The sequence below is a fragment of the Strongylocentrotus purpuratus genome, unplaced genomic scaffold, assembly GCF_000002235.5.
Source record: "Strongylocentrotus purpuratus isolate Spur 01 unplaced genomic scaffold, Spur_5.0 spur5_scaffold_9, whole genome shotgun sequence".
NCBI classification, from domain to species: Eukaryota; Metazoa; Echinodermata; class Echinoidea; order Camarodonta; family Strongylocentrotidae; genus Strongylocentrotus; species Strongylocentrotus purpuratus.
The window spans coordinates 26,169,278-26,183,482 of record NW_022145615.1 but is presented as its reverse complement, the minus strand read 5'-3'; the positions used below and the strand labels follow the sequence as shown (position 1 = coordinate 26,183,482).

Below are 14,205 nucleotides of genomic sequence, written 5' to 3'. Positions count from 1 at the left end.
GCAGTTGACCACCCATAAACAAGACAACAAAATTAAAACTTTGAACACTCATTGTTTTGGTCTCATGTGAACCCACATCTTTGATAGTTGATCTTTGTTTAAAACTCTGAAGTTTCGTAAACTTAAAGCCCCACTGCACTACTTATAGCTACTTGCTCCCTCTTTATAGCAAACAATGCCTAATCGGTGCCTGTTGGTCCCCCATGATCCTCTTTTTCTTATGTTAATTGAGAGCTGATTTGATAAGATACCCACCTGTCAGTGACCTTGCATGGAGGTCTAATCCCCCCTGGCCAAACTAGTACAGACAGGCTTTAAATTTTAAAACTATGACAGTCGGTCCCATGCGAACATAGCTACCGTTTCTTAAAGTTTGATGAACGATGTTGGCTGGCCCCAAGGGTTGCTACTCAAGATCTGATTTGCCTGCCCTCTTCCCCGCTGGTAATAGCCCAAACCCGAAGAGTGATTCAATACTCCTAAAGGCCTTTCAATGTCAAGGCACAACTACAGGCAATTTAATCGAAGTCTTATTTTTTTGGCTGCCTCTGCCAAGAAGTTGTAGTAATGCTCTAATTTAACAACATTTCAAGCTGTTTATGAAGGGCTTTTTGTTTACAAGTTTCAGAACATAATTAAAGGTTAAATTCAACATTTAGGCATGGTCCTTTGTTATTGAATAATGTAGGCCTATATTTTTTGTAAAAAAAAGCAATCAAACATCATCTCAGATTAGAAACTTAGGTGTTTAATGATAAGGAAAGGAAATTTGCATATATTTCAGTTTGGAAGTATGAATTCTGTTTGTACCTCCACACAAGAATATCCTAATTAGGAGTTTTAAACTTCAAATTAATTTTGCTACATGAGGATGTCAGTATGAATACCATCTTATTGGAGCCAGATTGGCTTTTACTCGTTATTAAAGTGTTGAGTTAATGCCATTCTGTTTCTGAATTTCGCTTCATTTTGATCATTCTAAAACCTTATATAATTCATCAATTCTTACGTACTACATTGCTTCCAGACAGTTCTTTCATGGTGTAATCACATAACTTGAACTCGACTCAGTCTTTAAGGAGCCACTAATAAATAACCCACATAACAACATTACAACCTGTGTATCAAGGATTTCACCTGTTTAAGAGAATGAAATAAAGCGGATTGGCAGGTTCAAAGATCCGCACATTGAACTCATCAAGTAGTTCAAGATGTTGTTTTCAATTTGTATATATTCTTACCCTCTGAATAGTTCACAGAATGTGAGAGTACTTTTTTTACGCTTATGAGACAAATGTTCACATTTTGTGAAACTGAGTGAGATTATAAAGTTGTTATCTCCCCAACCCCCCAAAAAGACCTCTAAAAAAAGCTTGCACATTAAAACTTGGCAATACTAATTGTTTAATGAAGAAATAATATATCATTGTAAATTATTGACAATGATTCAGAGAAAAAGAATAGAATACTCACCTTTTTAACATATGTTGTGTTAAGTCTTTTAACAGATTTTAACCAGCCTTGAGCTTCTTCAAAGAATACACATGATTTCATGTTGTTATTTTTTTATTATCATCATTTACCCAAATACAATCTTACAGAAAAAAGCAAGTATTTTCTATAAGCAAGTATATACGATAATTAGCAACTGCTGGACCACACCAGGTACCTTTAACTGAGGATTGATGTTGTACCAAAGGACACTCATACACCAACCACAGTTCAAACCCAGGACCTTCTGGTTTAAAGGGCACTGCTCTATCCACTGTACCATCCTGACTATTTAATAATCCAGATAATAAAATGCCTATCATGTGTTTCTCCCTTTTCTCCAGGTCTCCAGATCACAGGAGGAGTCTCCGTCTTCAATGGAGACTGGAGCATCGACTACCCAGGAAACTACTCTGCTGCTGGCACCAATGTGATGTACACCAGGTCTGCAAGGAGTATGAGTAGCAATGGAGAACAGATTCTCATCATGGGTCCAACCGCTGTCGATCTAGATGTAAAGGTATGAGAGTCATATTACTAGTTTTATTCAAACCTGCAGTTGAGCCAAAATACATTCTGATATGAAGTTGGTTTTGCAATCAGAAACATGAAATAATGAGTTTGAGGAAATTTCAATAAAGATAGGAGAATCAAGAATTTCTGAAGTAGTAATCAGATGCAAATTGATGACTCTGTGACTCGTAAGTGAGCATCTGTTTATTTGTTTTCTGCTAGATATCTCATAAATTTCCAGCTTTCTTCCAGCCCAATATTCATATCTTCTTTTAGGAGAAGAAGGAAGAAAAAGGAGAAACCTTTTGCACCTTAAACATGTCCCTATTGCATCCTTTTCAGTTTTCAATACACTTTTTGTACATGACATTGCTGATTTTAGTTTTGATGTGTTACCTCTGCTTGTTTATCCTAGAATTGGTACTCGTTTCAGTTTTTCTTTTCATATGCATATTTTTCTTTCATCATCTTCAAACCTTCCTCCCACAGTCGATTTGGCTCTCTTTTGTTCTACCTGATGTAAAGATATTAAATTTTCTGTCCTACACTTGTTGCCAAGTCCAATCCCACACATTCTTCTTTTAAACAGCAATTTACTGGACCCTTACTTAGACTAATATCGAACATCAAGATAGTCAGTTTACACAAGGCAATTACACGTGCAGAAAGAGTGATCTAATCTATGTTCTATATATAAATGTTCATGATGGGTATAAAACTTGATTTGCAGAAAGAACCCATGGGGGAAATCTTACTTCCAACTTGTCATCAAGGCTTAGAGCTCATGTAGGAGTATTGGTTCCTGTTTATGCGGGGATTCTCAGTGACATTTAATGAGATTCTAAATGGGGTATCGGCCGCTGTGTCGCATAGTTCTTTTTACACCTGCACATTGCGACAGAAATAGCGGTGATTTGCACAAGGCATGAAATTGTGGATTGAACGTCTCTGTCATGAGACTAAGATTGAATGTCAGCTTCACGTTTGAAACATTATGGCATTCAGTTATTCCTTAGTCATAGATCCCAGGGCAATGAAATGATGCAAAATAAAAAAGGGAAGATAAAATGGTTGGAGCTGTCAATGCAACTTTGTGTAAAATTCAAATATTTCATTGTTCATGTACATGCGTCACTTCCTACGCATTGTGTGAGACATGTGTTACTTGCTTGAGCTGTTACATCAATCAGTCAAAAGTAGAATGTTGTACAGCAATGTGCTGATATTTGACATTGACTTATTATGTGATCAATGAAATGTCACATTCAATAATTGTAACACGATGTTGAGGGATATATACTAATGCACTTATCACCATGTTACCTATTCAATATCCGGTGGGTAGTGACTGTTGTGGCAATATCATTAAAAAACTTTATACGTCATATTTCAATCATTTCAATTTATTGCTTTGCTTTGTGATGGGAATTAATATTTCAATGTCATATTAGTTTATCATTCCCCCAGAGATATTTTCTTAGATGCTGACACAATCAGAGGTAGAATTTTATTTATCTTTTCCAATCATTAATCCTAAGACATTTTGTATGTTGTAGATTGCCTTTTATGAATACTTAATAATGTGGAGGATATATATTGTTACATCTCAAAAGACTTACAAAATGTGATTTCCTGTTCATATGCTAGTTTAATGTTATTTCCCATTATTTTGCTAATGGACATTAGATAGTGATGTAAAATGTGTAATATAAAATGTGTTGATGATGATGAAGATGCTCTTTAACGTTAGGACAGATGAAGCCAATCCTTTTTATACCCTTGATGCAGATGATTTACCAGGAAAGGAATCCTGGAATCTCCTACGAGTATGTCGTTCCGAATCCTCCAGGGCAGAAGGAAGAGCGTCCCCCACCAGGACGGCAGGAGGAAGGTGGGAGGCAGACATCACAGCAGGTTAGTGAGGAAGCTGTTCCTTGTCATATCGTCAGAGGAATTGTCAAATTACACACTAAATCGTTCCCACCGCTGCCACCGGTTCTGCTAAGTTTTAAGCCAGCTCTAAAGCAATGCAGCATGGAAATAAAAAACAAAAGAAAAGTAATGACAGGGTAAAGCTGATGTGTTGAGCATGTTTTTTTTAAAACTTGCAAATGATTTTGTTGGTTGTTTCCTGTTGTATTATTCTTACACGTACCAAAGTTTTCAGTTGTTCTTTATCATATCATCAAAGGAACACATTGTCAAATTACACCTTTTATCCTACTCCTGCCACTGGTTTTGCATATTGAGATCTGAAAGGGAAAAAAGTGCCCTTTAACATTTTTAAAAGCAAGCATGATTCTCACATGTTCAAGATTTTTTAGTTGTTTCTTGTCATATCGTCAGAGGAATTGTCAAATTACACACTGTATCGATCCCACCACTGCCACCGGTTTTGCCAAGTTTTAAAGCTTGCTTCAAAGCAATGCAGTCGTGGAAATAAAAAACAAAGGAAAAGGCAGTATGGAAGTATTAACAGGGCAATAGCTGATGTGTTGAGCATATTTTCACTTGGAAATGATTTTGTTGGTTGTTTTCTGTTGTATTCTCACAAGAAATGTTATTTCCTACTCCTTCACCCATTTATGCAAAATGAGATTTGAAAATGACTTTCTTTCAAAATTCAAAGCAAGCTGTAAAATGGTAGACAGAGAAATAGCCAAGTAGGCCAGCAGCAGCAGGATAAGAAGTAAACGTGATGAGCATTATCCAAATATTCTTTGTCATATCATCAAAGGAATTGTCAAATTACCCCCACTATCCTACTCCCACCACTTGTTTTGTATATTGAGATCTGAAATAGAAAGGAGTGCCATTTTACATGTCTCAAAGCAAGCTGCAAAACAGTAGCTCATGCACTTAACCTGATTCTCACATATTCAAGTTGTTTTAGTTGTTATTTGTTTTATATTCAGAAGAATAGTCGGATTAAACACTGTATCCCACTGCTGCCACCGGTTTTGGATACTAGGCTCTCTGATGGAGAATGATTTATGATTTAAAAGCTGCTGTTAAAAATAGGAATAAGAGACAAACAATAGCTAATATGCTGAGCATAATGCTCATATCTCAAAGACTGATTTTTAAAGAATTGTATAAATTATACATTGTGTCCCATTTCTCCTAGTCTTGTATACTGAAATCTAACATTGAAATAGAGTGACTAAACAGTGTACATTGTTTAAAGCAAGTTTTTAAACAATCGTGCTGGAAGTGTCTTCCAAGCCCATTTATTTTAAGATTTCTGAATATCTTCTTGTTGTCATCCTCAATTTGATTTGTTTACTATTTATAACCGCACCAAAAGTTTTGGTATTTAAAGCATATGTCTGTGCTCTCCAAATATAAGCAAGATTTGTGTTGATCAAAGTAACTTCATAATATTTGTGACAAGTCCTTGTGTCTGTGCACGCATGATTGAGCCAATATGACAATTGGGGAGACAGAATGTCCCATAATCTTGATAAATTGTCACCTTTTGTGAAATAGAAAATGTTATCATCATACCATCTGGTAGGAGAGATCCCCTGTGGATTTACAACTAGTTTCTTACACAAAAGGCCCGTCTTCACTATCTTGAGATTGCCAAATATCCAGCTATTTGAACTATCCCGATCGCAAACTATCCAGCTATTTGCGTCTTCATTAGAACGAAGTAGCAAATTAGCTGGATAGTTGGTCGGGATAATATCCCAAGATATCTTGGGATAGTTTGCAAAATATCCTTTTTATTGGCAAAATATCCAGCTATTTGTCCCGTGCGTCTTCACTAGACCGAAGATTCGCAATACACGCTAACGCTGAGCAAAATGTCTCGAGCTAATTTCTCAAGGTCGAGTTTTGAGTTTCGAGGTCGAATCTCGAGATAGTGAAGACGCGATTTGTTACTTCGGGATTATTTCCCAAATAGCGGGCTATTTGGCAATCTCGAGATATTTGGCAATCTCGAGATAGTGCAGACACGCCTTATAGGGACATTTCACAAACTAATCTTCAAGTCACTTGTCATAAATTGACTTCATATGTATGTACTTTTGAAGAGCTAACACTTTGCTCACACTTCAGACACAAATCATTTACAATGCAGGATATAGAAGGATGTTTCACAAATCCCATAACAATTGCTTCCTTTTCTAACCTTGTGTCTTTTGTTGTTTGTTATTGATGGGGGCATTGAAAACGAACAAACTGCCATTCTTCATTAGCCAGAGGATACGCATGCCTGATGACAAATAATTTCTTTGGTGATGGGATTTAAAAAAAATATGAAGTGAAAGTTCTGGATTTCCTTTTAAGAAGATATCATGTTTCTTAGAAAAAGCTTTAATAGATCCCTGGATTTTCATGAGTGAAACTTGTGGTATGAAAGCCCTATTGCCATTTGTATGTTTCATTAAAATGATAACCAGAAGCAGATGATGATTTTTAGCAGAAATTCAAATATATTTATGTGTGACTGAGCATTTTAGGGGACTGCATGTAGATAAATAGCATTAAATGATTCTAAATGTGTTGACAGTGTGGAAGCAATGTATGATCCCTTGAATAAGTATAATCTTTCCTCATCTTAAGAAATTTCACTTTAATATAATCTGAAAATTATACATTTTTAGATTGTTGTTGAAAGAATGAGAAAGAAAAAAAAATCTAAATTCTTTCTACTTCTCTCTTCTGACAGAACCCAAGGGGGCAACCCAAAGCAACTCAACCTCCACCAACAACTACTAGACGTACAAATCCTCCAACCACAATGCCTCCAACCACAACTGCAAGGACTACAACTCGCCGTACAGTAAGGCCAACAACTGTTCCCACAACACCACCGCCACCTCCACCACCGGCAAACACAAATGCTCCCTTCCAAGAGGAGCAACCTAAGCATAAGGGGGAAAAGGATATGAGCATATCGAGTGGTGTAATGCCGGGGCATGGCATGGGTAACAAGGAAAAACCCGAAGGATATGCAGGAGTTATGGATACCATATCAGAATCAGATCAAGTGCATGAAGAGAGCCAGGCTCTAGAGGCAGGTCCAGATGGTAGATACTACAACAGACCAGAAGGGTCTTTGGTGTCTGGAGGAAGTGGAGTCTCAGGGTCAGGACCCAGAAACAATCCTGCAATTCCAGAAGGTCAAAGACCTCCTGTAGAGACCGTTCCTGGGGGCGGTAGAGCTTCTAATCCTGGTAGATCAAATACAGGCCGTGGACGTGATACTAGTTATGTCCCAAGTCAGACCTCTGGCAGCGTAACACAAACACAGACTGAGATCCTGCGTGGCAGAGAGAGAGGGCCAGGGGAAACTCCAAGACAACAAGGTCAAGGAGATGCAACAGGAAATGTGCCAGGAGTTTATGTTTCAAATCCTCAACTAGGACGTGGACCATCTTCTGGAAACACAGACAGACAAACACCTGGAACAAGTTTAGATAGTCAAAGAGGAACCAGTCCATCACGCCCTTTTTATGGATATTACCCCACTGGATACAACCCCCCTGAAACCAGGTTACCTGAGACTGATGCCATTCCTCCTGTATCAAGTAATTCTCAGGTAGCGTCTCAGTCATCTTTCAATCGACCCACAGGTATTAATCCTCCTTCAAATCCACCGGTTTCCTCAGCCAACAGCAGGCCGTTCAACTATAGCCCAAATCTACCAAGTGGTAGAGGAACACCTGTCAACAACAGTTCAAGGGGATCATCATATCAGAACATAGAAACAACTGCTCAGTCTGGAGTAACCAGTGGTAGGTTCACTCCTGGAACAAATAACAATCCTCAGTCCAGGCTTCCTCCTACAGGGAGCAGGAATCCAGGAGTAGGTGGGGAGAGTAACAGAAACCCTAACCAAGGTGGTGAACCAACTGGTGATATAGTATACAATCCTAACTACAGACCACCTACTAATCAGGGCTTGCCTCCTTATGGCAGCCAGGGTGTGCCAGGTCGAGGAGTATCATCAAACCCTACAGGACAAGGAAATCCTATAAATGGCCAGGGTACACCTTCTCAAACAGGATATGGGCGTCCAGCAGTTGGGCAGCCGCAGGAGCGACCTACTTTCGGACAGGGGCGACCAAATATTGGACAAGGGTTCCCAAGTCAAGGCCAGGGGGTACCAACCCAAACCAGACCAGACCGTTATCCATTCCGACCAAACCCGGATGCCATTCCAAACCTTCCTCCACAGACTTCCTCCAACCTTCCTCAAACCAGCGGACAGATTGGCGTCTATCCCAACCCTGGTCAGCAACCACCATCCAGACCCGTCTTTGGACAGGAGAATCCCGAGACCAACTACAGCCCATTCAACAGTGGAGTTCCTAGACCTGTTGTTCCCATCGGCGGTGAGGAAGTCGATACTTACGCCAGCGAAGACTACAGCTCCAGCATCCCAGAGGAGGGGCAAGGCAATGAAGCCACTTTTGGTAGGAATCCTGGAGAGCCTGACCCTGCGGTGAATCCGGAAGCCCTGTACATCTGGATGGAGACAGGAGTTACTGAGTGCTCTGTATCATGTGCTGGAGGTAAGCCCCAATGACTCTCCATTTCAATCAAATCCAAATCTTAGAGCAGAAAGCATGCTTACCTCTCTGTGCATCGATGATTGTGAATTGATGATGATGATGAAGTTCTGTAATATCAGAGAAGTTGTTTAACATGTTATAACCCTTTATTAAACGTGCATTATCATACTTTTATGCTGTATATCATGGTACACATTCTGTAAAATCCACTTTCTTTCCTCATCATGTTCTGGATAAAAAAGATTCAACCCTCCTAAAATCCCACTTGATCCTTAAGCTCACTTTTTTTTCTGAATGAAATCTAAAAGACTAATCTAATTTAAAAAAATTGCTGATAGAACCTAGGAAGTTATCAAAAAAGGCTTTTAAAATGATCAAGTACGAATACGAAATCAAGCCAAACTGATACAACAATTTTAATATTCCATTGAAATCATCTTAGACACTTTGTGATTTTGCAGCAGATAATCTTGTTATTTCCGCACCGCTATCCTACATCTCCAAAAGAAGAGGCGACAGACACTTAAAAGCCAGCTTAAACAGGAAATAAATATTGCAAAATCACCTTGTTGACAGAAAATGCCTTTCAAAGGTAGAATTATTTTGGTCAGAATTTGTCAGGAATATTTGTTTTCAAAGGCCATCAACAACCATCCTTTGGATAAAACAATTACTGTAGTATTTTTGCGACTGATATTTTTGTGAGGTTGGTTGATTGAGTGATTAATCTTCTGATTTTCCTTTCGAGCATACAATTATTTCTTGTAACGTGCGTGGTGGATTATCTAAGTTAGGGTTTGCTTGTTGAGATAGTTGCCAATCAAATGAGATTAAATGAAAACAAACAAATGTACATAGATATGTTTGCGGGATGTGAATATTCAATATTTCCTCTTCAAACGTTTACCCCAAGGTGATTTATTGGACCAGAACACATATAGGAAGTTATCAATGACAATTTGCCTCTTTTGGACTACCGGTATTTTATCTTAGGTTTGCAATCCTCAACTTCATACATGAGGAGGGGAATATATTTTTAGAATACTTGTTAATTTAAATATATAGGCATAAATGATAATTTTTCATATCCTTTTTGTCTATTTTGTTGTTGGGTAACCACATATAAACGAAACAGACCAATGCCAGCAATCAGCTGTGCCAGACATAGCTTTTTTTTTTTTTTTTTTTTATTCCTTCAAAGAAGTACTTGCAGTCGATAAATCTTAGCAACTTGTACCTGACTTAAACGAGTTGATGAAGATGCTTGACGAAATACTGCAGAAATAAAAGAATACAGGGTATTTTCTGAAGAAAAGCATTTTTATGCCTCCGCCACCGAAGGTGGTGCCGGAGGCATCATGTTTTCGGGTTGTCCGTCCGTACGTCCGTACGTCCGTACGTCCGTCCGTCCGTCCGTACGTCCGTCCGTCCGTCCCGTTTGACCGTTATCACAATATCTCAAGAACCATTTAAGATTTAAACTTAAGACTCGGGAATAGTATTTATCACCATAGGAAGACGATCTGATTAGATTTTGGAGTACGTAGGTCAAAGGTCACAGGTCACAGAGGTCAACTTATGAAATTCCTTGTATTGAGTTTGTTAGCGCGATATCTCAAGAACCATTTGAGATTTAAACTTAAAACTTAAGGATAGTATGTATCACCATAGGAAGACGATCTGATTAGATTTTGGAGCACGTATGTCAAAGGTCAAGGGTCACAGAGGTCAACTTATGAAATTCCATACATTGAGATTGTTATCATGATATCTCAACCCTTGTAAAAAAAAACATGGATCCATGGTACGGTAAAACCATGGTTTTACCGTACCATGGATCCATTGTAAACCATGAAATAACAGGAGTAAATTGGAACAAACATATTATGGTTTTACCATGGATTTTCCATGGATTTTCCATGGTTAAACTGTGGTTTTTCCATGGTAAAACCAAGGTGTTACCACGGTAAAACCGCAAAGTACCGCAAAGTACCGCAAAGTAAAACCATGGTTTAACCATGGTTTCACCATGGTTTCACCTTGGTTTCACCATGGTATGACCACGGCAAAACCATGGTAAAACTACAGTAAAACCATGGTTTTACCATAATATGTCTGTTCCAATTTACTCCTGTTATTTCATGGTTTACAATGGATCCATGGTACAGTAAAACCATGGTTTTACCACGGTTAAACCGCAAAGTACCGCAAAGTAAAACCATGGTTTAACCATGGTTTCACCTTGGTTTCACCATGGTATGACCACGGCAAAACCATGGTGAAACTACAGTAAAACCATGGTTTTACCATAATATGTCTGTTCCAATTTACTCCTGTTATTTCATGGTTTACAATGGATCCATGGTACAGTAAAGCCATGGTTTCACCTTGGTTTCACCATGGTATGACCACGGCAAAACCATGGTAAAACTACAGTAAAACCATGGTTTTACCATAATATGTCTGTTCCAATTTACTCCTGTTATTTCATGGTTTACAATGGATCCACGGTACAGTAAAACCATGGTTTAACCATGGTTTCACCATGGTATTACCACCTTGATAGCAAGCTTATATGTATGAGGTATAGGCTAATGAGGAATAAAAAGGAAAGACTAAAATATTTCAATTAAGAGTACCATTACACTGACCACAACACCATAAAGCTGTCAGTAATAAGAACAAATATGGCAAGGTATCTGAGTATGCAAGATTTTTTTTTTTCCTGAGTTGAGGTCCTATTGCATATATTGTAATAATAAAAACTGTAAAGAGGGCATGACCCCAAAAAATCACACAAATATACAAAGATAATTTTACCAACTGCAAACATTTGATTTGTTTGAAAGGTAACAAGTTGTATCCCAATTATAGGTATTTGGCTAGTCAGTCAAAACAAGTTCTTCCCCTTCTTGTTTGTACCCTTTATTGTAATGCATTTCAGATGGTCTCTATTTTAACTCTATAATTCCAGCAATTGTTTGATACAAAAAACCTATAACTATATTTCTTCAATTGAAATTGAAATGTACTGTTTGAGAGGGGAAAAAAATTGTAATTAACACTGACTTAATGAGACAAACATAACAAACTTACAAATGGTAATGAACATCTTGCAAATAACTGGATCAATATGGACATATGTTTATAAAATGCCTTTTCACACCTATACACCCATATCCCTCCCTACACACAATAACAAGACCATCTCCTTGAATAATTGAACAAAATGGCCTAAGGATCAGAATTAAAAGCCTTTTATTTCAACCACTTCTATACTAAAAGCCACCCACCCCTCCCAAAAAGACTTTAAACCTGAGTAACAATAAATATAGGATGTACCCTGAAACCCTTACAAGCAGGTATAACAATTGTAAAAGAGGAAATATGGCCCATCTTGTTCAACTTTTGGAACTATTAACAATGTGTTCATTTGAAAACTTATATAATTTTTTTGGGTTACTGTGTTACAATGATTTGTTACAAAACGATACTGGACAATGTCATATGTGACCTTACACCACAAAATGACCAATAGGTCAAAAAAAGGATTGTGCTGATTTTCACATGACATTAAAGTAGAAGTCAATATCTTAAAATGGTGCATAATTTTTCAAATAAGTAAACCCTCTCAAAACGAGCACCCAAGATTTAGAACATTGCTGAAGCAGATTTAAAGTCAAAGTCAGGGAGAAAATGGGCCACTACAAAGAACAGCTTCTATTGAAATGCTGTAAAATTATCATTTTCATTTGATTAAAACAAATATCATATTTACATACATGTACACATGATTTCCGACGCTTAAAATTACGCAGAGGGTTTAAGATACCCTCATTAGGAAATACCAAAATCCTGAATCTCATATTTTGAACAAAATTAGACTATTTTAGCTAGGTTACATATAAAAGAATGTAACATAACTAAGTCATCCGATGGTAAAGAGGAAACTTACTAAAGATGACATTTTAACCAGGCAAGTGGAATCTTACTACCGGTACTCTTAATTACAAAGTAATTATAGCAAATACATATTTTCTTGAACACAAGCTAGTTTCAGCACACAATGAAAGATTACACTAAGTGAATACATTTTAGCAAAATTGTTGGCATCGGCAAGTGAACGAATGAGTAAGTAACTCGATATTTTCACATTTAATAGAAGAAAAAAAATTGTAACATGAAAACAATCTTCTTTGGTCTTCCATCAGCTTTTGTTTGAAGAGCACAATAAACAATGTCATTTAAAACTGGTGAAACTGGTAGATATATGTGAACCAATATTGAACAGCTTAAAAATAAAGTCAAGTTCTGGTCATGCGATTGCATTGTGAAAGAAACGTTGTGGAATCGATCAGGACAGGTTGATCATCTAGCATATAAAAGTATTGGTGTGTACTGCAAGGTTCTGGAATCATCAAAATTATAAGAAATTTGGTCTAGTCTTGGTAAGGTTACAAGCACTGTACACAGAAAGATGTGAATATGGGACTACATGAACATGTGGCGTAAAAATCGAACCTCAATATATAATTTTACATGCCATGTTTAGAATATTAAGGCATTTGATTGAAGATCCATGCTTTTCAGGGCACATTTTTATCTGATGTACTGCCACACTTACATAATACAATGATAAAGCTCACAATTTTTTTTCACCTCTTCCCAGAACTCAACCTTCTCTCTAAACATGAATATCTAAATAGATGGAAAGTCTCAAACGCTGGCAAATTTTTGGGCTTATACATGTATACATGTACATATCAGTTGTGTAAACCAAATTATTATAATGTAAATCTAATCTGAATGAAAGATATTCCTAACACGAAAACAAGCATTTTTATATTTTTGCTGATAAAATACTGGTAAAACTGGCAGATAAATGTGAACCATTATTGAACAGCTTAATAATGACTATAAAGTGCTGCGTCATACCAGTAGCAAGGCTATCTGGAAAGTTTTGATGAGATGTCATGACAAAAATAAATATTCTAAAAAAGAATTCTTTAAAATTTTGTATTGATGAATTATACGCGTGAAGGTAAAGGTATAATTTTACTATACATAGAGAAGTTCACTTCAACAACAAAAAATATCAACAAAATTCAACCAAAAAAAACATGGCGTCCGAGTATTCGACTGTAAGCCTGGGAGTGTACTCGAGTACTTCATTACACGGTTATGCACAGCCTTACTTTAATAAGTGTTAAAGTACAAGTCCACTCCACTGAAAAGTTGAGTCGATTAGATAGACAAAGATCTGTACAGCCCCAAAATAACTTGGTTTTGGAAAATGGTGCTCAGACTTATTTTTAATAATTTTGTTTAAAGCCCCACTGTCCTACTTGTAGCTACTTGCTCCCTCTATATAGAAAACTTCCCCAATCGGTGCCTGTTGATCCCCCATGATCCTCTTTTTCTTATGTTAGTTGAGAGCTGAGTTAATGAGATAGCCACCTGTCAGTGACCTCGCTGTGTGGTCAAATCCCTTCTGGCCCAGTAGTATTGACGGTCTTTAAAGGCCATCTGTACTAGTTTGGCCAGAAGGGATTAGACCACACGGTGAGATCACTGACAGGTGGCTATCTCATCAACTCGGCTCTCAAATAACATAAGAAATAGAGGATCATGGGGAACCAACAGGCACCGATTGGGGAAGTTTTCTATATAGAGG

The 14,205-nt window shown here is 37.5% G+C and overlaps 1 protein-coding gene across 1 annotated transcript in view; it reads left to right on the top strand.

The window, feature by feature from the left end:
• The window catches only part of LOC115920530 (glutenin, high molecular weight subunit DX5-like), a 44,452-nt gene extending 35,892 nt beyond the window's left edge, over positions 1-8,560 (top strand). Inside the window, exons 3-5 of the mRNA XM_030976401.1 lie at positions 1,836-2,011; positions 3,793-3,918; positions 6,683-8,560. Of these exons, the coding sequence (XP_030832261.1) occupies positions 1,836-2,011; positions 3,793-3,918; positions 6,683-8,545 (2,165 nt within the window). The 3' untranslated portion in view covers positions 8,546-8,560. The remainder of the gene's footprint in view (positions 1-1,835; positions 2,012-3,792; positions 3,919-6,682) is intronic.
• The last annotated feature ends 5,645 nt before the right edge of the window (positions 8,561-14,205 follow it).